Source organism: Bombus huntii, chromosome 10, assembly GCF_024542735.1.
Source record: "Bombus huntii isolate Logan2020A chromosome 10, iyBomHunt1.1, whole genome shotgun sequence".
Lineage (NCBI taxonomy): Eukaryota > Metazoa > Arthropoda > Insecta > Hymenoptera > Apidae > Bombus > Bombus huntii.
In genome coordinates, this window is record NC_066247.1 from 11779699 (window position 1) to 11806716 (window position 27018).

The window sequence follows — 27018 nt, forward strand, 5'->3', positions numbered from 1 at the left end:
ATCCTTTTATTTCATGATTTATGCTTTACACCCCAATTTTGGGCCAAAGGTTCCCTCCTGTTCCCGAGAAAAAATCGATTTAAAACATTTTTCGAGAAAGTCACGTATGAGAGGAGCCAATTGACAGATTTCCCTTACACATCATGTTCTTCTTATACAAACCTTCGATTTTGGGCCCAAAATTTCTGCCGGTTCCCAACAAATAAGTTTTCAAAATATTCTCGGAAAAAAATCATGTCAGGAGAACGTTTGACGAATACTTAAGTATTACAAGGAAACTTGTAAGGAGAAAAGACCCGAAATCGCTCCAACAAGCTTCTCCTGGTACTACACTTTTCTGAACAAATTTTATGATTGAATTCCTGGGCAACCAGAAGGAATTTTCAGCCCAAAATTGGGAATTTGTATTATAGCCCAAAAATATACCAAATAACATGAATATTAGAAAATTTTCAAACATGGATTTATATTTCTTTTTCCATATGGTCTTCGTATCATTTTATCTTAGGAATTTAGAATGCAATATGAAAGGCGACATTATTCGTGGATCATCTTGATAATTATATACATAAGTAATATAAATGATAAATAATATTTATTTTATATGCAACACAATAGTGGCGAGTCACTAATTATTCGTAACGACATGATCAACATGTACACTTTAATCAGAATGACAAATTTAAAGAAGCTTTGGATTGGCATTACTTCCATACATTAGCGTTTGTAATTATGTATCACAGATAAAGGATATAGGGTAACCAAACTTTTAATAAATACATTTTATACATTTTTAATTCTATATTTTAGTTTTACGAATTTAATAAATTTTGTTATACATACATATGAAGGCCGCAGGCGGTAAGACGTATTTCTTATTTTTTACACAGAATAGTTTTAAAATTTAGTACGTCGCCAATCAATCTCGTATTGCTAAAACTGTCTGTATATTTATGTTTTATATATATATATATTTATTGATTATATATTAAAATTAAAAAATCAATAAAAGTATATTTATTGTGTTTTTCTCTTGTGATCTTTGTATTGGAAGCGAAAATTTTAAAGAATATTCGGCATCGATCTTTAGACGCGCAAGCGCCAACCGGCAGATTTACCTAGTTTTCGTGACACCGTGTACGCGTGCGGTCGAAACCGAGGTGATCATCTATTTTCGTTTTCATCCAGAATTCCGAAGCTGCCGAGGTAAGGATCGTTGTTTTACAAATTCGCGACATAATGCAGCTGTTGCATAACATAAATGAAAGAACCAACACTTAACGTGAACGTATGTACTATCAAGGTTAAAAACCAATTGCACTGTGTTACTCCCAGTCTGAACGTAAATGACACCAGTACCACCTGTACCAGAGAAAAATATTCGTCAATTAAGAATTCGTGATTTACATTTGTCGACACATATACAAACACAAAACACATAAAAATGTTTAAGATATGTAAATTTCGTTCTGTATCGTTAGATGGATGATATTCAATTAGGTATGTCGTATTAATATGTTTCTGATTCATATATATAATTACATATATTCAGTTGAAGTATTAAACATATCGCACATGTATTTCAGAAGTAACGCAACTCAACAAATTTTTTAGGAAAGCGAGTAACTGTTTGTAGGCTTATAGAAAAATAATTAGCCCTTGTAATTCATCTTTAACGTGTGTTCTTCTAACATAGGGCTGGATTATTTGGAGTTACGACGCTTAGGAAATACATATGCGATATATTAAAAAGTAATTGTATAAGCGAAAGAGATATTATGTACGTAGCACAGATTCAATGTCTGCCATTCTCGACGCATGTGGAAATGATACTGGATCCCCCTCGATATCAAAGGCTGAGGATAATCTATCCAACAGCGACGGACCACTGATTAAAGGCTGCATTCGTCAAAATAGTTGCAGTAGCGTTCACATAAGGTATAAATGAACATTTCATATTGATAATCGAATTCGTAACACTTATAACAACAATGATAATACTTTTAGTTCCGAAAACATTAATCGAACAACAATCGTGTCATCCTATACCATGTCGGCATCCAACGAGAAGTTGATAAAACGACGGTATTGTTTGTGGACCTTAACTTTTATCCTAGCGATAATTGGACTTTGTAACCTTTTTCTCAACATCACCGTAATCGCTGTCCTACGAATCAGTCAAGGAATGGAAGCAATGGAAGTGATACCTGACGAGAATCTTGTAAAGTTTTATGGGAAAACCGACTTGGACAGGGTCAGATATTCTAGTATACCAGAAATATTCTTGTAAAATTGTAATTAACGATATGTATTGCATTCGTAGGTATGCTTACAATCAGGTGTTTGTCAGAGTTACGGAGACGAGCCGATGGAAATATCCGGTAACGAAGCTGGTGTGCAAATACGCGTGAATGTGAATAACCATCGAACAGACGATGAAACGCTTGCTAAAGTAACGATTTTGTCGAACGGTACCACTATGTCAAAAGTAGAATCTTTCGAAGTGAAAGACCCCAGAACCGGCACTATTTATTTCACTACCGATTTCCCCAATTTCGGATTACCTGCAGGAGTGAAGAAAATCGATGTAAAAATCGCAGAAACGCACAGAATCACGTCACCAGTTAACGAAAGTCTTACCGTAAATTCGGATGATCAAATTTCTATGCAAGGCGCAGAAGGCGCTAGCATGGAAAGCAAAGATATCGTCTGGAGCGCGGATACAGATATTTTTTTGAGAAGCGTCAACGGAAGCATTATCCTTGATGCCAAAGATGGTGTCTCTATCGATGTAGAAAACATACCAGTTGCACCACTGTTTCTACAAAATCCATCTGGTCATGAACAATATAAAGTTTGCATTTGCATGCCACAAGGGAAACTCTTCAAAGTAGCAGTTCGTGCTGGTGTGAGCAGTCGATCAGTAAATTGTGCTCGTATCAATCGAACTCCGGAAAACGATCCTTGCTTGCGATAGGTTCGGAGCACCTAGCTTTTATTGCGATCTTTTTAACATATCTAACACTGCCAAGTGTACGAAATTGAAAAGGCAATAGCTAATTTGCTATTTAAATTATCAAATATTAGTGAAATATTTGAAATAAATTAAGAAAAATATGTTTCCATATGAATCAATTTAGAAAACATTGTAGGGACTTAGATCATGCATTATACTAATAATAGATAAATATAATTCGGATTTTATTTGAAATGTCATATACAAGTCCATACATTTTCATCACGTAAAATTATCGGCACTAGTCGTTAATAAAAAATCATACATTCTTGAAATTCGTATGCAATACTGAATACATTAACTTTTGTATCAGATGATCAAGATCATGAATACATCATTATAGAAAATAGTACACAACTTTTGCCCTATAGTAGCAAGGACATTAAATGAAAACACAACTACAATGAATAAAAAACTAAGCACTCTCTGTTATCATCTCTTCATTACATTCTTCCATATCTTCTTGCTGCTCTTGTTCTGTAGGAGGTTCATATGCTTTGTCTAAAGGACTAGCAACTACACCACCTGCCCATACACTCATCTCTACAGCAAGTTTATTAGTGCCCTCAAGTAATGGCCTGTAGCCTCCATGAGCTAACACACGTAATAATGTCTGGGCTGTAAGACATACCAAATCTTGTTGTTCTAATGTCATAGCTGTATGTACACGTATATTGCCACCCTCGCATGGATCGGAAATACCTTAATGAAACCATGATAAAATGTTATATATAGAGTTTATAGAATATTATTTCATTAATATATAGTGAAAATACTTGTAAATATGATGTAAGTCAGAAGGCAAAAGACAAGAATTATGATAAGTAATAATACAATGAATGTTACCAGCAGAGCCTGGAAGAAAGAGTCCAGAAGCAAGTAATTGAAGTACTCTTTTATATGCCTGATTTATTGGTAATGCTTGTCTACTAGGATTATTCATTATAGCATTGTGTGCCAATAAATCTAACATCCAAGGAGATAATGGCTCTAGACCTTCAAATCTACTTCTCAAATCTCTAAGTAATCTTATTAGAACTTTTATACTGGAATGGTGAGCATTCTCCTCAAACCACCGAGAATGTCTGATTGCAGCAAGATGGCCTTGACATATCTTTACATCTAAATGCTGGTCTGACTCTAATTTTCTCAAGTTCTGATGTAGAGTAGTAATCAATACACGCACTGTGGCTTCATTATTAGCAATATCAAAGCCACGCTCTGTGTGAGTCAGTCTGAAAATTTCTTTGGGATTAACACTCTTCAAGTCATTATTAACTTTTGTACCAAGTGCTTCAACTGCTGTCTTAGTAGGTAATGTTTTAAGAATCACAACAATATCAGCTACATTATGACCCTTGATCATTGTTCCCTTTTTAAAGCTACCTACTTGTCTCACTTCTTCCAATTGCTATAAAACATTACTTTCATTGAATAAATAAAAATTACAAAATATGTAGTTAGATTATACAAAGAATTCATATTTACACAAGCTTCAAAACTGCCTGGAGCAACTATTAAATTATCCAGTACAGTCTGTAGTTTAGTCACTAGATTTAAAATGGAAGTTTGTTCCTTTGGTGTAGGGCACATATCTGTATTCTTTTTTAACAGTGCCATTTGAAAATCTGACTCATCTGGTGCGGGTTTAACACGAGGAAATGCAGCTTCGCACAAAGTATAATCAAATGGATGGCGTGGAAGGAATTGTTTCCTAGGAAACCCCATTCCACGTCCCATACCACCTCTACCTCCTCTAATCATTCCACCTCGACCACCTCGTACCATATTATGTCTAAACATAGGAATAAAATCATTCAAAAGTATTCCAGAAACATTTATTACAATATATTAACATTTTGAAAAATGTCGATTTATCGATAAGAAGTTGTTTAAGTCATTTATGGATCTACAAGTCGAATGGATAAATTAGTGTGACATAAATTAGTAACATAAATGAATTAATATAATAATTAAAATAAAAGAAATAACCTAACCACTTTTTCGTAATATAAACTAAATTCTAACTCAGCAATAATTATCTAAAGTTTGGGTTTTTATGATAAAATGTGTTACACTTACCAAAAAATAGAAATATAAGTTTAAAATAACGTTATTTTATACTTTTATCAGTAAAATTTCAATTTTTCAATTACATTAACATACGACACTTAGAGTAGCCGCAAACCAAGCAACATTGAATATATTGAAATCTTCATTATAAACTTAGTATACCAAGATACTCTACTCTAATGTTATACGAGCAATATCTTTGGCGCCATCTAACTAAAATGTTTCTGTACATTTCTTTGAATAATAGCAGATAATAACAAATAAATAAATAGAAAGTTATAAAATATTACTTTGTAAGAAATATATAAAAACAATATTTGAAAATGCTAGATGGAAATTACACATAAAATGTATAGTTAAGTTGGTTTCAAGACAATGGTGATAATTGCTTAATATATCTCATTTTTTACACAATTTATATTTCTTCTCGTATCTCCTATCTTTTTTGTGTAACATTATTGAATAATTATTAAATGTAATTTTAGTACTTGTGAAATATCATTTATTTGCATTAATTAATAGGCAACCAAAACTTTTTATAGTGTATGCAATGTGTGAAATAAATTTAAAAAATTCCATACACAAATTTATACCAAGAAACGATTATAACAAAATTTTAATTATATATACTATATGTAATTTGTAACTGTAGACATGTTCATTCCAAATCAAATATCACACATCAGATCAACACCAAACATCCATCATACATCCCACAAATTTACAAGTATAATAGTAACACGACTCAAATGTAACTGAGAAAATAAGTAATATACTCTTTAATTATTATTGTCCTTTGCTTCATTTGGCCAGAATGTCCAAAATTTCCCTGAGGTCAAAAACAACCAGCTCACGACTAAGATTAAATCGTAGAAGGTATACATGAAACATTCCTCATAAATATTACAATAATACAATATCAACTTTTTATTATACAGAAAGCAACATGCAAAGAAACTCATTTTGAAACCTTACGACTTTTGTTGTTCAGTTGATAATGTTGATCCATTAGCGCAATATGACAGGCTAAGATCACTTTATAGATCACCATTGATGTCTCTACAAACAATAACTGAAAGCCCAACTTTGAAACTGCGAACAGAATTTACTAACTATATGGAACGTAAATTGAGAAGGAAAAGCCTTAAAAACAAGCAATTTGATATAGGAGATCATAGACACAAAAATAAGAAAAATTTGCAAATTTCAGAAAGACTAAGGAAGTTATATAAAGCAAAGAAATTACATAAACAACATAAATTAGAAGATACTGATGATGATTTTGAATTTGAAGATTTACATGATAAAAAAGTTACGTCTCTTCTTCAAAGACCATTGCAATGGTATTTAGAAGATGAAATTATTGGAGCAAAAGATATTTTATGGGAACAAAAACAAAGAGCATACAATGAAAAAATGAATAAAAATGTTGAAATTGGAAAGCAAAAAAGTAAATATTTTAATTTTAATTTATTTAATAATCTTATAATTTCATTAGTGTAATAAAATCTTAAGATATTATGATTTCCCTTTCTAGCAGAAAATATGTTAAAACAACAAACAGACAAGTATCCACGATGGTATCAAGATTTTTCTATTAACCAAGTATGATATTCATCTTTCATTGATCAACTATAGTATTAAACCACGATTAAAATATAAAATACTTCCAAATCTATAGATTAAAAATTTAAGGATGTTACAATGTATAATGCAGAAAGATTGTGAAGAAATGGTAACAGGACGTACTCAAAGAACTCTTATATCAATTGGAATTATATCTACATTTTTTACACTTACGTCAGATGTTATTAAAAAATTGCAAGAATCTTGTAACTGCAATGTAATCGAATTTTTAAGAGAAATTTATAAGATATTAACTGGAAATTATTTTGAAGAGGAAGGATACAGTATGCTGTATTTTCATACTCTAAATCTTTTTATTACATCTTTACTTTAAATTTTATTTTTAAATTTTAGAAAACTTTTATGATTGTAATGAAAGAATAATTTTATCAGCGATTGCATTCCTGACTTTACCAGAAGCTATTATAGAGCTTCACAAACGTTTACCCTCTGTAACAATGTCAGAATTACCACCAAAACGTAACTTTTTCTATATTATATAAATTTATGTATTATTATATTTTAACATGTTACTATGTAATGTTATTAATTTATTATTCTATTACATATCATTTATATAGCTATTCCACCAACATTACCAATAAGGCAGAAGATGAAATCGCCTTATAAAGAAAAACTTTTTATACGAACAGATTGGGCAACTTTTTACAATCGCTTACAAGATTGGCAAGAGCAACATCGATTAATACCAATTCCGAATATAATATTACCTCCTAAAAATTGCCTTTTAAATAATTATTCCAGTGCAAAAGTTAATGCTTATTACGAAGGAAACAAACACGGTAAAGTACAAAACGTTTCGGAAAATTATCAGTTAATTCAGATTAAAAATAATCCTTCTGTTCAAACAAAGCAACCACATAATATTTCTACCAAAACAAATCAGGAAAGAGATACCTCCATTAGTACAAAACAGAAAAAATATACTTTTATTGATACGAAACAAAAGGATGATGTACCAGACAGAATTAGGAGGAATAATCCATCTGATAATTCTCCATACTCTTTTGAATTAAATCAAGATCAACATAATTCTGTAGCGAACGAACTTACAGAAAATAACGAAAATGAAAAATTTAAGAGCATAATAGGTAACGCAATCAGTACAAAACGGAGAATACCGCATAACTCACAAATATCTACTGGCCTTAATGTTCCATCCTTATATGGTGAAAATAGATTATTTGATTTTACAATCAATGGAATTAGCGAAAAACCAGGGCCTATAGAATATAAAATATGTGGAGTTTTACAACCACCTCAATCAAATAAAAAATCTTGGCTTGGCGAGAAACATGCACATTACATAATATCTGGTGCTTCAGATGAACCACCAACTTGCCCTGTAACGTATGAAATGACTGGTGTTGCAAATGTAACACCCACTAACAGCAACGAGAGATTCTTTGCAGTATTGAAACTTGGAGATGGAGCTAAAAAGATTTATCCAAGTGGAAGGCAGAATTTATCTCGTCATTGGCAAGAATGGCTGCAAAATGTGGATGAAGAATTTCGGAAAATAGAAAGAGAGGCAAACAAAATGATAAAAAATATAGAAGCTATAACAAAATTAGTATTTCCAGGACCAACATGTGACAGTTGTTGTTCCTGTAGACAAACTAGAAAATCATACTTAAAAGCAAAAGAAACGAAAGCGCCTTATTTTGTAATAGATACTATAACCGAAGACGACAATAAAAAAAAATATATTGTAGGATCAATGGCAATGCATTCTCCTGCACTAACACCTCCAGAATCAACCGTGAATTTATTAGAAGTTATAGCTTCGGAAGATGTCCTTACTGACAACCTTATAATAAGTGGTGTCACAAATGAAACAGGTGAAACACAGTATTTTATTACTGGTTCTCAGAAAGAAGTAATACGCATGCCAGCACGAGTTATAGAACGTCCACCACCTAGACCGCTTAGGAATGTTCCACCTTGTATATGTGCAATTCAACAAATATTTACTAAAGGCTTGTTTCCAAATGTAAGCCATGATAATATACCATGGACAAAAGAGGAAGGTTTGTGTTTTGGAAAAAAGTTTAGACCCCAAGAATCTCCTGCATATTCCTGTAAAAAGTATCCAGGTAATAAGTCATGTAGAAGAAGTCCATTTACACATGACATAAATAGATTAAAAAGAAGAGTTGAAATGGCAAAACAAAAGCAAGGAGATGAAGCTACAGGGAAGAAGAAAATGTATAGTATCGCAGATTTTCAACCATGTGGGGATGAACATGGTATGAATATTTGCGGTGGACCTTGGAATGCTTTGCATACTCTAACATCAGAAGAACTAAAAGAACAGGAAAGATTACGGAAAGAAATATTAAGAGTAGGTTTTATTTTTGTAAACTTATTATGAAAATTACAATAATATAATATAAAATTCATTATTCAGGGTCCTTCATGTGGAAAAAGACCTGGACAAGCTGTCTGTGAAGGTCCTTTTGGAGAACGAATACCATTAAAACCACAGCAAATATTTATAGAAGAAGAAATTCCAGGAGAAGATATTGAAGAAGAAGAAGAAGAAGAAGTAGAAGGAGAGGAATTAATAAAGCCTCCTCCAGTTGAGGTAAAAGGAAAAGAAAAGGAACGCGACAAGAAGTGTCACATGAGTCCAGAAGCTATAGAAGCTAGAAGACAAAGGGTAGTAGAGAAAAAGGTTAAAAAATTTGTTCCTGATCCGAGCTATCCTGGTTACGATGATCCGTGGAATATATTTCGTACAGCACCATCGGAAAAAGAATCTGAAACTGATTTTAAAAAGTTATTAAAACTTAGTTCTCCAAAACCACCAGGTACGGCTGTACAATCTAAAACATTGATGGACGAAATTGGAAAATCTGCACTACATGAAGATATTTCTAAATCAGAGATAAGAAAAGATCACCCAATTGTAAAAGAGTCAAAAAAAATATCTCCTACACATTCTGCACGAAATACGTCAGAACAAATTTCGAAAAAACGAAATCGAGAAAAATTAAAAAGCGAAGAAAAAATAAGTGAAAAAGGATTTAAAAAATCTGATAAGAAAGGATTTAAAAAAAGCCAGGAAAGAACGATTGAGACAAAATCAAAAAAACTGGATAAAAATGTGATTAGAAAAAGCGAGGAAAGTAAAAAGAAATACAATCAAGTAACGAAACGTGATACAACAAAGGATAAGGTACAAGATCAAAGTACTCCAAAATTAGTAAAAGATAAATACGATCAAAAGTTGAATATGAAATCTATAGGAAATCCTTCACTTCCTAAATATTTGGAAAAACTAAGCGATGGATCAAATCCGAAAAAATCTAATATTGGTAAAGAAACATCTGCCATTAAGTCTCAACAAAACATGCGTAATGTAAGTGAGGTTGATAAACGACATAAGAAAAGAATGAGTTCAAAGAAATCAAATCACAGATCTATTACATCATCAAACATAAAAAAGAAAACGATAAGTAAACAGTTGAGTACGAGAAAATCGGTAAGACGAGATAAAAAGAAAGATGTGATTAATCAAGATGTAGATCCTGAAACAATTTATAGGAACAAGATAAATGAATTGAAAAATATGATGAAATCTTCTGAACTGTATCCATATAATATAAAACCAGCAGAGATCCCAGATGATTCTCCAGCAAAATGTCAACTAGAATACGAAGATTCAGAAACTACGATTGACACTGTACAAGTTGAAGAAGATGCAGATATACAATTACCAACCAAAGGTCCTTGTGGTTGGAGGACAAAGTCAGAACAGCAATTACCAACAAAGAAAACTTTGATATATCTGACTGATCCAGATTATCCTCCAGAAACAGTACCAGTAAGGTCAGGTGGAAAACCATGTGTTTGTCGGGACAATAGGGCAAAAAAGAAAATATTATTATATAATATCGGAGGACTCATAGGTGGAAAGAAAAATGGCGAAGAAAAGAAGTTATTAAGAAAGAAGAAAAACGAAGACAAAAAGATGCAAGTTATTGATGGGGTCATTTATTATACTCCACCACCAAGTCCTCGTAGAAGCAATGAATATGTACCCGAATATGATCTTTATGAATCTCCATATGATATGTGTCTTACGCAACGTAAAGACCGAAGTCTTAAATTTCTCGATCAATATGGTAGACCGAAAATATCTGAAGTTTCAAAAAATAGAGAATCTTGCGGTTGTAACGAATACGTAGAAACGTATGGTATTCAAACTATAAATGAAAATGAAGGAAAAGCTCAATTGTTGAAAGAACTTGAATCTAAAGACAAGTTAATAACCGCGAAACCACCGAAAGACCGCTGGAATCTGGCGCTTAAAGATGTAGGCTTGATAGATTATTTCACACGATGCAGAGACAGTTTGCCTTGTTGGCTGAGATGTGCCAAATTTAATAAAGTTGGCTGTCCTATATCATATAGAGAACTTAAAACAAAACGACCAGTATGTGAATGTAAGTATGAAAGAAAAATACTCGAACATAAGGAGGAAAAAGTGAAATGGAAGCAGCGTCAAAAACGATTAAAGTCTTTGAAAAAGCAACCATATGTGAACATAGCTGACATTTCGAAACTATTGATACCAAATACAAAATTAATGATATCAGACGTAAAAAGAATTCCAAGAGAAGATGAATACATAGACGATATTAAATATTGTATAACTGGAGTTGCCGAAAACTATGACCATTTACCACCTAAACAAATAGTAGGTGGTATCCATATGGTTACACCTATTCAGACACCTGAACCAAGCGAACATGAGATATCATGTGTTTGTTTGCATCGACATTGGTCGCCTATGAAGATTACTCCTGGTCCATTACCAAAACCTGAAGAAATTTTACTTGCTGAAAAGAAATACAGACAAGAAGCTGTGAAAGAAGCGTTCCGCCAAATTTATGCTCCTCAATCAGCATATCACATACATGATGATCATAGTTGCAAAGAAAAATGTGGTGGATATCTTGAAATGGAAAATGACAAAAATACAGGAAAAGACAAACAAGTTGTGCAGGATAACAGTCGTTATATAGCATCTTATTTACAAAAACCTACTAGTATCAAAGGCAAATTAACAAATTCCGCTCGACATATTAAATCAAATATTGATGATCTTCAAGTTAAAACAGAGATTAAAAATTTACCAATGCAGAAATTCTCTGAAACTAAAGCAAGAAGTTTGCATAAAGAAAATAAAGATACAAATGTGGCAGGGCAAAAGACTTTTGAAAGTAAAGTAAAGAGTTCACGTAAAGAAGATAGAGACTTCAAGATTGAAAGAAGAGATCAGAAATATGTAAATGTTCCTCAGAAACAAACTAGAGGCGATATTCAAAATGATCCTATTGAATTAAATGTAGAGAATATAGATATTTGGGATAAAGAAACTGAAGAAGATTCTGATGATTCTAAATGTTATTTAATGGCTATAGTGAAGGTAAAATATATAATTTTATTTTTTATACTTTGTATTTATTTGGATGATATATTATAATTTTTCAAATTTTTAAATGCGGTCAGATCGAATTAAAAAAAATGGCGGCAGAAGGATTTCTGTTTGCAAAACTACCCAAGTGTTTTTTAATGCCACAGTTGCAATATTGGTTGATGTATAGAAAAGGGCTCAGTTTTAGTGATGCGGCTAAAAGTAAGTAAAGTATTTTCACGTAATGTGTCATATGCATATTATATTATAATATTCATATAATATTATAGGATTATTTATTCAGAAATATTAGAAATTAGGATTTCCAATGATTTCTATTCTGTATGATAAATTTATTAATAGATGGATCTATTTATAGTGAATTAAACAGGAGACGATGATTATTTAACGTGAACTAAATACAATAATGTGATATAACTAGGCAACTAAATTGATAATTCACAACTCACAACTAATGGTTTATAACTCATAACAACTCGGCAACTCTGTCTCAACTGAACTCTCCCAACTCAACTTTCTCAACTCAACTCTCGACTCGCAACTAACTAACTCCTCACAACTCGAGTCTCAATTAACGAATCCTCACAACTCGACTCTTAATTAACGACTGCCGATTAATTTGTCTTTCTCCCTTAAGCATCCCTTTGTCGTCTTCTCATACCTTCACCACATATTCGTACATAACGCGATCATAGTCACTACACATTCTTTCGCGTAACTATTCGATTGAAGGACCGACGACACCGACGATGGGCCGCTTGGTCCATCGAAGTTTCCTGACCCTTTCGGCCTGTCGGCACTTAGGCTTTCTCGCAACATTGTCTATAGTTCACCCGATGTTTCTTAGGCAATCTGTCCACGATACTACGATAATATATAAATCTTTATAGGAGAATATTATTAGTAGTAATAGTAATACATTATTGATTTAAGTGGTGTATTACTGCATTCTGATAATTGTACTATTAAACCTTTGCACTCGAGGACTTTTCGGTCGGGCGTAGCTGCTATTCCGGATAATTTAGCGTATACGTGACGCGTGTCTTACAGCTAGCGTAAAATGATTAATTTTATATACAAATTAACTTACAAAAACATTATATTCTAATAATTTATCTATATTTACATTTTTGAAAATATGATTTGGTAATATTAATTTCTGTTTTTTTTTTGTATGATAATTTATAAAGCACTCAGCAAGATGCATTCTTGAATATAATTCATCTCAATCAAGATCAAGTTCTGAATCATGTTCATCTTTATTTGAGCTAATTTTACTTCCGAAAACCATTTTTTTAGGGTTTCTAAACTATAATACTTTTGTCATGATCATCGAATCCGAACTAACGTTGCAGACGTTGTCAGAACCATAGTTTCGGAGAGATATGGGATTAAATATTTTATCTTCATTTTAAAGATTTTAAAGAGCTAAGGAACCAATTTACAAACCAATATTGCACTCTCATCAATTTGAGATTTTGAAATCTAGTATAAACAGGAACTGTCGTCTCTCGCTCGCCACTGGACTTGCAGCACGGAACGCCGTGGTGACCGAGAGTCGCCTCTCGTGTGCAAAGGGTTAAGAGCTTAGTAGTGGTCAGTAATAACCTGGGAATAAACTACTTGCTGGTCTTATTAGTAAATGACTGAGTAGTACTGGAACTATATATAACTATATATTGAGATCAAATCATTACTGGAGAAGAACTCACAACCAGCAGTTTTGGGTACTTCTTTAGTATTATACCTTTCAATAATTTGCACTAGTTTTTTTCTGTAAGAGATATTTCTTGTAAATGTCTGGAACCATAGCTTCAAAGCAAAGAATAAAAATTTCCTGTTATAATGTTTTTAGACAAATCAATACGCAACAGTATTAAAATGTGGAACACGCTAGATATGGGAGCCGCTAAATCTAAAATTACTGTACCATCGTTGAAAATGACAAAAATTCAACTTAGAAAATTAACTTATGATGATGCGCAAGAAATAAAAACAAAGGTTCCCTTTAACACAGTATAGATACAAAAAAGTGTTTAATTTCATTATCTATATCAAATATTTTATTCGTTTATAGATCGCACTGAAAAAAGCTATATTCTATAGTCGAGTTCGTAAAGAACGCGTTTTATATTCACGATCGATGTGGAATTCGATGGAGTATGGAAAATTTCCTTCGGTATCGTTCAAGCAAGCGTATTTTACTTATATGGCTAGCAAAGAAGGCGATGGTTACGTTTTTAAACCGTGGCTACCTTCAGAAGTACACGAAATGAATTAAAGAAAATAAAATAAAAATATTCGCAGAAATTCATATTTAAATAATCGATCTGAATGGTCGAGTAATTTTTGGACAATCGAGAAGAAGAGCTCGAACGAAATAATCGATACTTACGATGCTTAGATTTTTAAGTCTGTTATAGCATCGTAAGTACTAGAGAATGGATTTCGAAAGTCCAGATGTAGAAAAAGAATTTCCTGGGTTATACGCTTCGGAATCAGCGAAAAAAAGTAACGAAAGCGATTGTACGTATTACCGTTTATCGAATTATCTAATTTCCTTCGCATGACAGTTATTTTAACAGATAGGTTATGCATCTGTCATAAAGCTCGCTAGTCAAACAGCGAATATTTTTTCTGAACAAATATGTTTTAATTAAGTGCTTAAAAATACTGTATTTATATTTCGAATAATTAGTTGTCATCTGTACATATGTATATATTTTCCAGTTAGTGACGAAGGTGGACATGAAAAACATTCTAAAAAAGAACTTCTTAGCGGTAAACGAAAAGAAAAGAAAGATCGAAAGGATCGAGGATATGCCACCTTAGAGGGTGAAAGTTCCCCTGATGAAGATCAGGAAACAAAGTAATGTTTTTCTACGAAGTTCTTTACAATTTATAGACATTAATTGATTTATGTTAATCTTACTTCCATGTTGTTTTGTTTATTTAACTACAAATGCTCATTAAGCCACTGATTTCATATTTACATAGCGTTCCCTGTAATGAAAGATATTGGGGTATAAATTAGTATCATCAAGTTATTTTAATTTTCACATATTGTTGGCACTGATATCTTAATTAAGCATCATATTAATCTAAAATTAGTTGTATTGATTGGACTGTTTATGTGTCTGCTTAGTTACCATTTTAAATATAATCATCCTGAAATGGAAAACAGACTTGTCACAAATATTTACGATTTGATATTGTTGATTATTTTAGTCTTTATTTCTATAGTAAATATATACTTTATTGTGAAAGTATTAGTCCTATACATACAAAGAAGTGATGGGTAGATTATAAATTCAAAGGAAAAATAAAAAAATTAAATATTAGATTTTATAATGCATAAAGTAAATGTACCTTTTCATATATTATATACAGCTACTTTATTACTTGAATTAGCATATGCTTTAACTCACAGAAGTCCTTCAAAGTCAAAAAAAACCAAAGCTTTCAAATTTCCATCAAAGAAAGAAAAACGTGAAAAATCCAGAGAAAAAGAGGGTAAAGAGAAGGATGGTGAAAAGGAAAAAGACAAAAAGAAAAAGGACAAGGATGAGAAAGATATAGAGAAAGAGAAACGTAAAGAGAAAGAAAAGGATAAAGCAAAGCAAAAATTAAAAGATCGTAAAAAAGGAAAGCACACAGGGGAGGATGGCTTGGATATTGGGGGTAAGACATGTATATGTATTCTTTAAAATTATTTGATAGTAACTTTAATTAACTTTGACTGATGGTAATTTCACTAATCTTTGATCATCAATGTAGAGGAGCAACCAATATTTGGTGTTAGCCTGCATTTAGCAGTGGAAAGAAGTCGTTGTCATGATGGTGTTGAACTACCTTTAATTGTAAGAGACTGCATTGATTTTATAGAAGAACATGGAATGAATGTGGAGGGTTTGTATAAAGTACCAGGAGTGAAATCAAAAGTTCAATATTTAAAAAAATTATACAACCATAGAGAACCAGTAAATTTATCTGAATTTGAACCTACAGTAGCCACAAGCTTATTGATATTGTTCCTTAGGTTTGTATTTCACAATATTAGATGTAAACGAATATCTGAAAATAAAAAAATGTAAAACTAAAATTTTGATAATACAGGGAGCTACCAGAGCCTGTTCTAGAGAGTAGTGAAATGATATCAAGGTTTGAACAAGCAGCGTCTACAAAAGATGTTGCTCAAAGGGAAGCACAACTAATACACTTAACTCAACAGCTTCCTAAGTGTAATAAAGTTCTTCTCGCATGGGTCATACTACACTTAGATCATGTTACAGCACGAGTATGTTGAAAACAAAAAAACAAAAAAGTTAGGGCATAAAATCTATATGTATCTATTTTACATAAAACTGCATTACAGGAAAAAACAACTAAAATGAATGCTCAAACCATCTCAATGACTTTAAGTCCTGTATTACAAATGAGTCATAGGCTATTATTAGCTTTGTTATTTCATTGCAAAGCTCTTTTTCCAAACGTACAATTAATAAAATATGTGCCGCCACTTTCGTCTGGTAGCGTTAATCTTCCAGATTCTGTAGAAAGTATAGCAGCTGAATTATCTAAACAAGAATCGTTACTCTCGCAAATACACATGCAAATGAACGCAGGTTTTGTTACAAAATCGCGCGAGGAACAATTATGGGAAGTACAACGTATGATAACGCAGTTAAAGGTCCGATTTTACTATTCTTTAATTTAAACAAGTGTATATGAAGAAATGATTGCATCACATATAAATTTTTATTTATTCGTTTTAGAGGAAATATAAAACGGTGCAAAAAATGGAAGGTGCAGCGCAAAAAAGTTTAGATGAAGAGGTAAAATCAAATGACGAAACTGTAGTAGAATTAAATGTACAAAAAACAAAAGCAGAAGAGGAAGACGTAGAACATGTGAAATCAGAAGTTCAAGCAACATCTACTTTAGCATTAAAAAAGAATAATAAGGCACATATTTCAGAAGACAATAAAGAACCAACAAGTACAAATATTACTCAAAATGAACGAAATGTTTATACACATGACAAGGATATTGTTGACTCTGGCGAGGCATCTACACTTGCATCACAGTTTAATGAACAGGAAAATACTTCATCTAGAATAAATGAAAATGGTACAGACGATGATTAAAATTAGTTTAGAATGTGTATAATTTATTATTTTAATTATATTATTCAGTTTCAGCAGTGGAGCCTGAGCCTGAAAATGCTATTGACAAATTAAGAGAGAGTTTAATTTATGAAGAATTATTAAATATGCAAGCATTACTAAAATCGCGAATAAATCAAGAAAGAAATGAAATTAAACGTTTAATGGAAATGTTAACGGAACGTGGTCCAGAAAAGAAAAAACCAAAGGAAAGAATACATTCGCCGAATGAAGCAGAGATGACAGCTATGATTCAATTAGTCAAAGAAAATCAGTTACTCGAGGTAATTATGAGAAATTTGTAATTTACTCTCTCGGTTTTAAATTAGTAATCTATTCATATTTTAGAAAAAGATGACTACTTTAATTCGCAGTATCATAGAAGAAAAGGATGCCTGTATAGAACTTCGTGTTCAATTAGCAGTTCATCAATTAGCAGCTAAAACCTGACCATTAATTATAAAATAATATTTTTAATTCATCAAAGGAAACATTACACAGATTTTAAAAATATGTAACATGATGTTTTGCACAGAATGAACATATATAGTTTATAAGATGTTACTACAACCATGTTTTCTTGATTCATTCTATTCTCTTGTAAAATAATAAAAAACATATTGAACATGAACATGTGTTTTGTACTTAACATAAAAAATTCTTGTTTATACATATTCTATTCTTGTATATTATTAACACGTATTTGCATTGAATATGATAATTATATATAACAAACAAATGCACATACTTTTATATTTATATCGTTTTATATATTCATTTAAAATAAGTATACTATGTATTTTATACAATCTTAAAATAACAAAGATACTTGTAAAGTGTGGACTAAGCAAACCTTGTGCGCAAAAGATTGAATATTTCGATCAACATTAAATAACATTTAATATTTATTTCTTTTAATTGAGTAATAACATTTCTACAGATGACAACTTGATATTGGAATGTAGGACCGAAAAATATAAAGTGTTATACAATCATATTTCTTTTTCTATGTTAATACTGAATAATATATTACACTTTACACAATCACTTCTCATAAGTGATTATTCGCACAAAACACAATACATTGTTAAAATTTGATTTCAACGATATAGAGTTAACGTTAAATCGTACAACGGGGTTCTGACCTTTTAGATTTAAGTTCTGCACCAATACATATTTGCCATTATTGTCCAGCCATTTAATTTATCAAAACATACTAATTTCAATTTTATTTGAGGTTTGATTAACAAAAATACTGTAATTTTAACAATATGTATTTTCGAAATTTTTATAAATACTTAATTCTTTTTCGATTCAATTATAAAAAGGTCAGACCTTTTTCCATCTTTTTCATTTACAACTTTTTTTATGGAATTTAGAAGAGGAAAAATTTAATCATTGGAGAAATTAATGACGCGAGTCTCTTGGATAAAATTCAGCGAGAATGTTAGTAGGAATTCGTTTCAGCATCTCCTTAGGGAAGATACGTAATAATTGCCAACCAATATCCAGTGATTCAAAGACTGTACGATTTTCGTAACTTCCCTGAGAAATGAAGTTCTTCTCGAACTTTGAAAGGAACTCTAAATATAGTAAATCATCTGGTGTTAAAGCTTCTTCACCAACAACAGCTTTCATAGCTTGTACATCTTTTCCAATGGCGTAACATGCATACTAAAATAAAATTATTTTAAAAAATTAGTAATATTTTTATTTACTAAAAACCATATGTAAGGTATAAAACTTACCAATTGATTAGACACGTCAGAATGATCTTTTCGCGTCCACCCTTCACCAATAGCGGATTTCATAAGACGAGACAATGAAGGAAGTACATTAACAGGTGGATAAATTTGTCTATTATGAAGTTGACGATCAACATATATTTGTCCCTCAGTAATATATCCAGTTAAATCAGGAATAGGGTGAGTAATATCGTCGTTTGGCATAGTTAGAATTGGAATCTGAGTGATGGAACCATTACGACCTTCTACTCTACCAGCTCGTTCATATATAGTTGCTAAATCGGTATACATGTAACCGGGAAAACCACGTCGTCCTGGAACTTCTTCACGAGCAGCTGATACTTCTCGTAGAGCCTCTGCATAAGAGGACATATCAGTAAGTATGACTAAAACATGTTTTTCGCATTGATAAGCCAAAAATTCAGCTGCAGTCAGAGCCAGACGTGGAGTAATGATTCTTTCAATAGTAGGATCATTAGCCAAATTCAAGAAGAGGCATACATTCTCCATAGAACCATTCTCTTCGAAATCTTGCTTGAAGAAACGAGCAGTTTCCATGTTCACACCCATAGCAGCGAATACAATAGCAAAGTTGTCTTCATGAGAGTCTAAAACTGACTTCCCAGGTAATTTTACAAGACCAGCTTGACGACAAATTTGTGCAGCAATCTGTATAAAGTTCAATTATATCAGTTGTAATAACTTCAACTTCATATATATAATAACTAAATTTATATAATGTATAATTATATAGTAGTATAAATTTAAATACCTCATTGTGTGGTAAACCTGCGGCAGAGAAAATAGGGATCTTCTGTCCACGAGCAATAGAATTCATAACATCAATAGCAGAGATGCCAGTTTGAATCATTTCTTTAGGATAGATACGTGACCATGGATTAATTGGTTGACCTTCAATGTCCAAGAAATCTTCCGCAAGAATAGGAGGGCCTTTGTCAATTGGTTTTCCAGATCCATTAAAGACACGGCCCAGCATATCTTCGGACACAGGGGTCCGAAGAGTGTCACCAGTAAATTCACAATGAGTATTTTTTGCATCAATGCCAGAAGTACCCTCAAATACCTGAACAACAGCTTTAGACCCAGATACTTCCAATACTTGACCAGATCTCATGGATCCATCAGCAAGCTTCAATTGAACAATTTCTGCAAACTTTGGGAATTTAACTTCATCCAATATTACCAATGGCCCATTTACACCTGACACAGTTTTGTATGCTGTAAAAATAAAAAAAGAACTTATTATTTTTTTAGTTTAGTACATTTCACATATATATTTGAAATATAATGAAGATCTAGTGTTCAGTACGAAATCTCATTTAAACAAATGTGTATTTCGTATAGAGTTGATATATATTATACAAAAATTTTGTTGAATTATTATATCTGTGCTTGTATGTATAGTCACATGATACACATCTCGACACGCATAAAGAACTTGTTTCAATTTCGAATTAATCTACTAAAGTTAAATACATGGTCATTCAAAATATTCTTATGCATCTGAATAATTTTTTCTCATTTATTGTAATTAAAATCCAAACATATTCAGAATCAGCTGACTACTGGCAAATCGATCTGCTGCTACGCCCAGTTTACGTCGAACACTTTGCGTTTCGCGAAATTTTCTATTTCTGGATTTTGGTAAAATAAACGTATTTACTTACTAAGCCGTGGCTGTGAAATAAAATCTCTTGAAATAGCTAAAACATGTTCCTTAGTGGCTTGACGTTCCCCAATACTTTTCGAATACATTTTGACGAGTGAATTTTCTTGGTATGTTACGTCGGTCAAACAGCAGAAGGTACTGCTGCTACTATTTCGATGAAGGAAGACGGACTAAATATTAAGGGTGGGGATAACTTCAAAAATCCTATGTAAACTAACTAAAATGTTACCAATATTTTTTCTAAAATTAATCAAATACATCAACACGAGTAAAGAACAAATTTTTTATTAATTATGAGGGCTTTTAAACGAGGAAATTTTCCATTTAAATTAATTTTACTTTGATAAATTGATAGGTATAATAAATAGCAAGTATCTGACAAAGATAGAAGCAATGGCACGTGCGATCACGTGGCTTATACTAAGTAATTCAGTGAATATTTATTAATAACAAAACTTGTAAAAATATGTGTTATAAATAAATATACCATAAAAAAAATATTAAGCGATATTTGTGAAGAAAGATCGTAAACTTTTATTAGATATATGTACATTCTTTGGATTATGTACTATTCGCTACATGTTATAGCGGTTTATTCAATTGTGAATACTTTAATGGAAATCTTAATATTTAATAATTCATCTCAGAAAGATTAGTATTAAAGAGAGACAGAAAGAGTTTTATATACATTTTTCTTATTTTAATTCTGGATCTTTTATTTATATACTTCAATTTTTCAAATGAGTAACATTTTATCAAATACATTTCAATAAGTATTACAAATATAAAATCCATAAAACTATCAGGCAGAAAAAAATTGTCGTAAACATGTTATTTAAAATTTCTTCATATATTTTGATAAAAGATATAGTGTCCATTTTTAATTAGACAAGATGTTATAAAATTTGTATATTTCTAGTCTTGACCCAATTCATTATGTATACATAATGGTACTGCTTTTAGTTGCGGACCTGACAGCAACAATTTCGCGCCGAGAAAGTGCGAGTGTGCAGTGAGACACGGTGGCGGCTGGTTCGAGGATATATACGTGAATCTAAAAAGGTCGATTCGTTGAAGCTAATGTTCTAAGAGATTTTTTAACATTATTTTTTTAAGTACTCAAATTTTGTATATCATTGTATAATCGATCTATAGAAATAAGTTTCTATCGTTGTTCCAATCGACACTGTGTACTCGTGCTTCACTGACAGGAAAATACTATACTGAACCATGGCGGCTCTTAAACGAATAGTCAGTCTATCTAAAAGTCTTAAAACGATGACGACTACGTCTCGTTTGTGCTGTCCCCAAACATCGAAGAAGACCTATTTTACGTACGTGAACGAACCCTCTATGCCAATATTAGACAAGGAACCGTGCTGGCTCAAAACTGCCGATGAAGCGATCGAGAAAGCAGAATTAGATTCTGGTAATTACTATTCCTCGTAATACATTACGTGTACGTTAATACATTAGATATTTTGTTTCATTATTTAATTCCCTTTTTAAAGCCATATTGTTTAATGAAAAAATTATATTTTTCGAAAACTAACCTCAAAGTATTGTAAGAGTAAATCCAAATGTCAACGATTTTTTTGACATAATTATTTGTTTATCTTATCTATAAAAAAAAGAATGTATTTTTCAGATTTATATATTTGTTTCCGAAGAAGAGTAAATGTCAAAGCAAATTTTCAATACTGATCTTAATCTTATCTTTCTGTTTAAGTAAATAGTAATTTATACCAAATTATGTCGAGTTTTATTCTTATCTGAAATCTTTTATATTACTAGTGATTTTATCAGGTTCGTTTTATCAGGTTATAAATTTAAACATTATCTCATGTCTAAATAACACATCGACTTTAGTAATTATCTATTACTCTTATGCTCTTATTGGTTGTCATATTCGTGTTTGTATATAAAACATTTCTTCAAAATATTATTCTTATAATGGATTATAAGATTTACAACACCAAATTACATACATTACATGCATTAAAATCAACTGCGAATATTCTTTTTTAAATTCAGTCCTTTTTCCAAAAGGTTGTTTATGCTCAAATTATACCGTCTTAATATAAGAAGGTAATATATTTGTTATGTTTAAGACTAATGTATAAGTATAAGTTAAAATTTTATATGAATGTTTCATTTACGAACTCTTCAACGAACGCTTCATACCAGCGTTTCAAGGGTCATCTAAGCAGATTAATACTGACGTATTTGATAGCTGTCAGATTATATAGGGAGAGAGATAGAAAGAGACAGAGCTCATGTTTTACATCCATTACCGATCAGAAATTTTCAACGATTCTATCGATTAATCAATCGATTGTAATTAAACATTCCCACATTGAAAGTTTTATTATTTTATGGAACGTCATCAAAATTACAGTATGAAAAATGAAAAACATGATTTTTATGTGATGTACATACTACATACATATGTACATATGTATATGTTATACGTAGACTTCTTTTTCTTTCTTTTTTTTTTATACGTGGGGAAATCGTCATAGACACCCCCCCCCCCTCCCGCTCTTCTGGGAAGCGGCAGGGTAGTGTCGGACTTTACCGACTAAAACCCCAAGGTGGACCGCCTGACGCTCAGGTGGGATGCCCCGGGATCTCTTTCGAATTACTGCCGGAGCACTCCTGCGTCTTCTCCTGTCTGAGTCAGTCGTTCCTTGGTTAGTTCGGGCATTGAGAGGGACCATCCCTCTCAACGCTATCCCCTGGGCCGTCGTGCAAGTCTGAGGAGATCCAGATCCTCCTCGGCGTGTCGGCCTATGATCACCTAGGGCAGCGTAGAGCCGTCATTCGGCGCGGAACCTTGCAAGGGTGGGATGTTATACGTAGACTGCGAATATTTATGCAATTCAGATATTGTACGAAATAAAATTGAAATGTAATATACGAAAATATGTTACAATAATGAGATCTTTAATATTTAAACATTATTATTATAACTTAAAATTGAATAACTTATAAGCATTTTTGCTATATTAGCGGCAGTTAGTCAATAACTTTTATCACTTAAAATTGATTCGACCTATAGTTCGGTATAATGAGAATATAACTTCATTATCATTATTTATGTTGTTCTAAAGCTGGAATTTCTCTGGAGTTTCTCTGGAATTTTCACTTCAACATAATTTCTTATCCGACATTTCCTGTTATTTACCTTTACAAGAACTTTATACAGCAGTTATAAAAAGTAGTATAAAAAATAATTTATCCATTGTATTTATTATAGCATTTACATACGTTCATGCGACTAAAAATTTGATATTATGGAAATAAAATGAAGAATCTGATAAAAAACGCGTCATTGAAAGCAAAGGGTATGTGTAAATATCTTCTTTAACCACTGTATATATAATACCATATACATATCATATGTAGCCTGTTAATATTAATAGTTAATACGCTTGTTTATAGAGTTACAATTGTCAAGTATAGAACATCATATAAAATGATGACCTCGACACGCATATTCATCAAGCAAATATGCATTTTGATCGGCGAACATTATTAGTTTTGATGAAGCGCGCAATTACGCATAGATCAAATTTCATCTATTGTACTTGCGGATCTAGTTTTCATTTATAAAATCTTAATCATCTATAAATTGCGTAGAATAAAAAATTGTATTATCAAAATTTGAAAAAATACTTATCAATATCATTCCTATTTATAACCCGGAAGTTATTACATAATCAAAATATACGTACACAGTAAGCCCATATGATGTTCAATTTACATAAATTACGATAGCAAATTTTTATCAGGATAACTATGACTCTTTTCTCAAGACGGAAGAATGCTAGATAAATCATTTACAAACGACTGTCATCTTTGAACTACTACAATAAATGTTATTATTTACACCTATAGATATTCACAGTACTATAGAAGCATAATTGTATTCTATAGCGAATAGAACATTGAAATAGAATACGTCGTGTATGCACATTTATACATATGTATGTATGCTCTTAGCAGCGACTGAATTAGAAGTGTTTACTACTCCCAGTCCAAGCAGGCTTAATACAGCCTCTTTATATTTTTCAGATCAACTCGTATTTGTCCAAGGTGCAGCAGCTACACCCACTGAACTGTTAAGGGCGATGACTGAATATGGTGCCCGATGTGACGTGAGAAATGTACGACTGTTTCACATGCATCTTGAGGGTGAGGCATCGTTCGCTAAGCCAGAAAATGCAAGTAAGTGATATTATGATTTCTTTCGCGTTATTCGATCCAATATAATAAATCGAAACAAAAATCATATTGTTAAGAATATTTGATTACATATTATAGCGCTTTGTATGCAGAGCATTTCAGATCTATCAGCTTCTTCATTGGAGGCAACGTGAGACCAGCTGTTCAAACGGGTCACGCCGACTGCATTCCAATTTTCTTGCATGAGATCCCACGAGTATTTAATGAAGGATATATAAAACCAGATATTGCCCTTATCCACGTTACTCCACCTGATCACCATGGATATTGCTCACTTGGTACTAGCGTAGATTGTGTACGATCTGCTGTGAGCAATTCTACACGCATCGTAGGTAAATTTTCGAATCTTCTCAAACTCACTCGACATACTAGAATTGTCCTATGATTAATTCTTCTTCTTCGTTATCTACAGCTTTAGTGAACAAATATATGCCAAGAACATTTGGCGATGCTATAATTCATGTCAGCCATTTGGATTTCGCTGTGGAGCATCACAAACCACTTCCGGTGCATCCCGTGAAGCCGCCGTCGAAAGAGGAACAACAAATCGGTAAATATATCGCCGAAAATTTAGTAATAGACGGGGCCACATTGCAAATGGGTATCGGAAGCATACCAGACGCGGTTCTGTCGCTTCTGACGAGTCACCAAAATCTTGGAATTCATAGTGAAATGTTTAGCGATGGTGTAGTAGAGTTAGTGAAAAAGGGATGTATAACGAATAATCGCAAAACAATGCACAAAGGTAGAATCGTCGGTTCGTTCTGTGTTGGATCAGAGAAGTTGTACGATTTTATGAACAATAATCCCTTTATAGGTAGGTATATTTTATACTGTCTTCTTTTTGTAATGAACATGGACAAACATACCACTTGATGGATTTTATAGAAATGTTGGCAGTGGATTACGTGAACGATCCAAAAATAGTAGCCAAACAACCGAATATGACGGCTATTAATTCGTGTATAGAAGTTGATATTACTGGTCAAATTTGCTCTGATAGCATTGGAACTAGGATGTATTCTGGATTCGGAGGACAATTAGATTTCATTATGGGTGCCGCTCTTAGCGAAGACCGTCAAGGAAAGCCTATCATTGCATTACAATCAGTTACCTCGAAGGGTGAAAGTAAAATTCAACCCGTCTTAAAGTCAGGTATGTAATTATTATTATTAAGTATTCTTGTTTCGACCAAGACCTCTACTTTTGTTGTTCGTTGTAAGGTGCTGGTGTTGTTACAAACAGAGCAGTTGCACGATACGTGGTCACGGAATATGGAATTGCCAGTTTATTCGGTAAAAGTCTTCAACAACGATCATATGAACTAATTCAAATCGCCCATCCCGATCACAGAGAAGCGTTAGAAAAAGCGGCATTTGCACGTTTAAAAGTGATGCCAGCGCCATAAGCAGATTGAAAACAATATTCGAAGGATTTGTTTTAATAGCATTTCGTGATAGGTGTTTCTCATAAGCATAAACATTTGTATGCATCGACGAAAGTTATGATAAATTACATCATGATTTTTTAAATTTATGTCATCTTGTTAAAAGAACGGTAAAATGAACTTAAGAAAAGAAGTATCAAAAATAGAATTTCAACATCACGTTATAGCGAATTGCATTGTGAATATTTATGTAAAGACTTTCATTTTAGACAAAAGTCAAAAACATTCGTCTAAGAAATAGGAATAAAAAAACTTTTACTTTAACCGGGTATTTAACTTTAAAAGTACAATCGAAATGTGGTTGATGAGAACCAAGATAGTATATAATAATAACGAATAATTTTTACACGAAATTTGAAGACGTTCCTGTGTAAATTAACGTTATTGTAATTGAGAGTACATAACATTTGAAACAATAAATTAAAAATAAAATAAATATAGAATATATATTATTTCGTTGTAATTATTTCCATCTGTACTGAATAAAGCATAAAACGAAAATGTTTGTTTGAATGTATATCGAGAAAATTGAAAAATCGAA

At 32.1% G+C, this 27018-nt stretch overlaps 6 protein-coding genes and 1 long non-coding RNA gene across 14 annotated transcripts; 4 read left to right on the forward strand and 3 right to left on the reverse strand.

Annotated features, from left to right (window-relative positions):
- Positions 1 to 125: 125 nt before the first annotated feature.
- Positions 126 to 3443, forward strand: LOC126870389 (uncharacterized). Its single transcript, XM_050628056.1, has 5 exons — positions 126 to 1206; positions 1304 to 1500; positions 1794 to 1938; positions 2008 to 2254; positions 2324 to 3443. Exons 2-5 carry the CDS (start codon positions 1482 to 1484, stop codon positions 2975 to 2977), a joined length of 1065 nt encoding a protein of 354 aa, XP_050484013.1. The 5' UTR covers positions 126 to 1206; positions 1304 to 1481; the 3' UTR covers positions 2978 to 3443.
- Positions 3185 to 5243, reverse strand: LOC126870388 (interleukin enhancer-binding factor 2). 2 transcript variants are annotated; one of them, XM_050628054.1, is made up of 4 exons: positions 5099 to 5243; positions 4505 to 4811; positions 3863 to 4427; positions 3185 to 3718 (listed from the first exon to the last, which is right to left on the reverse strand). In XM_050628054.1, exons 2-4 carry the CDS (start codon positions 4802 to 4804, stop codon positions 3432 to 3434), a joined length of 1152 nt encoding a protein of 383 aa, XP_050484011.1. In that variant the 5' UTR covers positions 4805 to 4811; positions 5099 to 5243; the 3' UTR covers positions 3185 to 3431. The 2 variants fall into 2 exon arrangements, with proteins under 2 accessions (XP_050484011.1, XP_050484012.1); XM_050628055.1 differs by lacking the exon at positions 5099 to 5243 and having other exon boundaries at positions 4505 to 4828.
- Positions 5244 to 5302: 59 nt separating this feature from the next.
- Positions 5303 to 14666, forward strand: LOC126870375 (uncharacterized). Of its 4 annotated transcripts, none has more exons than XM_050628027.1 (11): positions 5303 to 5444; positions 5903 to 5965; positions 6028 to 6539; positions 6627 to 6694; positions 6771 to 6999; positions 7070 to 7195; positions 7297 to 9080; positions 9147 to 12173; positions 12257 to 12383; positions 14038 to 14183; positions 14260 to 14666. In XM_050628027.1, the coding sequence occupies exons 2-11, from the start codon at positions 5904 to 5906 to the stop codon at positions 14461 to 14463; spliced, it is 6285 nt and encodes a 2094-aa protein (XP_050483984.1). In that variant the 5' UTR covers positions 5303 to 5444; position 5903; the 3' UTR covers positions 14464 to 14666. The 4 variants fall into 4 exon arrangements, with proteins under 4 accessions (XP_050483984.1, XP_050483983.1, XP_050483982.1 ...); XM_050628026.1 differs by having other exon boundaries at positions 5312 to 5467; XM_050628025.1 differs by having other exon boundaries at positions 5316 to 5965.
- On the forward strand, positions 14560 to 17978 carry LOC126870378 (ralA-binding protein 1). Of its 2 annotated transcripts, none has more exons than XM_050628036.1 (9): positions 14560 to 14708; positions 14913 to 15051; positions 15594 to 15863; positions 15960 to 16221; positions 16299 to 16479; positions 16558 to 16872; positions 16958 to 17312; positions 17378 to 17631; positions 17696 to 17978. In XM_050628036.1, exons 2-9 carry the CDS (start codon positions 15033 to 15035, stop codon positions 17795 to 17797), a joined length of 1758 nt encoding a protein of 585 aa, XP_050483993.1. In that variant the 5' UTR covers positions 14560 to 14708; positions 14913 to 15032; the 3' UTR covers positions 17798 to 17978. The 2 variants fall into 2 exon arrangements, with proteins under 2 accessions (XP_050483993.1, XP_050483992.1); XM_050628035.1 differs by having other exon boundaries at positions 15613 to 15863.
- Positions 17979 to 18234: 256 nt separating this feature from the next.
- On the reverse strand, positions 18235 to 20951 carry LOC126870382 (V-type proton ATPase subunit B). The gene is made up of 4 exons (XM_050628043.1): positions 20781 to 20951; positions 19865 to 20331; positions 19096 to 19761; positions 18235 to 19021 (listed from the first exon to the last, which is right to left on the reverse strand). Exons 1-4 carry the CDS (start codon positions 20866 to 20868, stop codon positions 18755 to 18757), a joined length of 1488 nt encoding a protein of 495 aa, XP_050484000.1. The 5' UTR covers positions 20869 to 20951; the 3' UTR covers positions 18235 to 18754.
- An 800-nt stretch (positions 20952 to 21751) lies between these two features.
- Positions 21752 to 26929, forward strand: LOC126870383 (4-hydroxybutyrate coenzyme A transferase-like). 3 transcript variants are annotated; one of them, XM_050628045.1, is made up of 7 exons: positions 22065 to 22211; positions 24042 to 24129; positions 24860 to 25012; positions 25123 to 25362; positions 25443 to 25847; positions 25919 to 26185; positions 26254 to 26929. In XM_050628045.1, exons 2-7 carry the CDS (start codon positions 24090 to 24092, stop codon positions 26436 to 26438), a joined length of 1290 nt encoding a protein of 429 aa, XP_050484002.1. In that variant the 5' UTR covers positions 22065 to 22211; positions 24042 to 24089; the 3' UTR covers positions 26439 to 26929. The 3 variants fall into 3 exon arrangements, with proteins under 3 accessions (XP_050484001.1, XP_050484002.1, XP_050484003.1); XM_050628044.1 differs by lacking the exon at positions 24042 to 24129 and having other exon boundaries at positions 21752 to 22211; XM_050628046.1 differs by lacking the exons at positions 22065 to 22211; positions 24042 to 24129 and adding an exon at positions 24623 to 24771.
- LOC126870391 (uncharacterized) lies at positions 24016 to 24596 on the reverse strand. Its single transcript, XR_007691317.1, has 2 exons — positions 24520 to 24596; positions 24016 to 24409 (listed from the first exon to the last, which is right to left on the reverse strand). It is a non-coding gene; the product is annotated as an uncharacterized LOC126870391 (long non-coding RNA).
- Positions 26930 to 27018: the final 89 nt, after the last annotated feature.

Coding starts and splice junctions, on each gene's coding strand:
- LOC126870389 (XM_050628056.1), top strand. Junction 1,939..2,007: donor TGCAGTAGCGTTCACATAAG/GTATAAATGAAC, acceptor TAATACTTTTAG/TTCCGAAAACATTAATCGAA. Junction 2,255..2,323: donor GGAAAACCGACTTGGACAGG/GTCAGATATTCT, acceptor TTGCATTCGTAG/GTATGCTTACAATCAGGTGT.
- LOC126870388 (XM_050628055.1), bottom strand. CDS start 4,819: ATGTTTAGACATAATATGGTACGAGGTGGTCGAGGTGGAATGATTAGA. Junction 4,428..4,504: donor CAGGCAGTTTTGAAGCTTGT/GTAAATATGAAT, acceptor AATGTTTTATAG/CAATTGGAAGAAGTGAGACA. Junction 3,719..3,862: donor CTTTCTTCCAGGCTCTGCTG/GTAACATTCATT, acceptor GGTTTCATTAAG/GTATTTCCGATCCATGCGAG.
- LOC126870375 (XM_050628027.1), top strand. CDS start 5,904: ATGTCCAAAATTTCCCTGAGGTCAAAAACAACCAGCTCACGACTAAGA. Junction 7,196..7,296: donor GTCAGAATTACCACCAAAAC/GTAACTTTTTCT, acceptor TCATTTATATAG/CTATTCCACCAACATTACCA. Junction 9,081..9,146: donor TACGGAAAGAAATATTAAGA/GTAGGTTTTATT, acceptor TTCATTATTCAG/GGTCCTTCATGTGGAAAAAG.
- LOC126870378 (XM_050628035.1), top strand. CDS start 14,624: ATGGATTTCGAAAGTCCAGATGTAGAAAAAGAATTTCCTGGGTTATAC. Junction 16,873..16,957: donor GTATGATAACGCAGTTAAAG/GTCCGATTTTAC, acceptor TATTCGTTTTAG/AGGAAATATAAAACGGTGCA. Junction 17,632..17,695: donor AAGAAAATCAGTTACTCGAG/GTAATTATGAGA, acceptor TTCATATTTTAG/AAAAAGATGACTACTTTAAT.
- LOC126870382 (XM_050628043.1), bottom strand. CDS start 20,868: ATGTATTCGAAAAGTATTGGGGAACGTCAAGCCACTAAGGAACATGTT. Junction 20,332..20,780: donor TATTTCACAGCCACGGCTTA/GTAAGTAAATAC, acceptor TTATTTTTACAG/CATACAAAACTGTGTCAGGT. Junction 19,022..19,095: donor CTGACGTGTCTAATCAATTG/GTAAGTTTTATA, acceptor ATTTTATTTTAG/TATGCATGTTACGCCATTGG.
- LOC126870383 (XM_050628044.1), top strand. CDS start 22,013: ATGGCGGCTCTTAAACGAATAGTCAGTCTATCTAAAAGTCTTAAAACG. Junction 22,212..24,859: donor GAAAGCAGAATTAGATTCTG/GTAATTACTATT, acceptor TATATTTTTCAG/ATCAACTCGTATTTGTCCAA. Junction 25,848..25,918: donor GAACAATAATCCCTTTATAG/GTAGGTATATTT, acceptor TGGATTTTATAG/AAATGTTGGCAGTGGATTAC.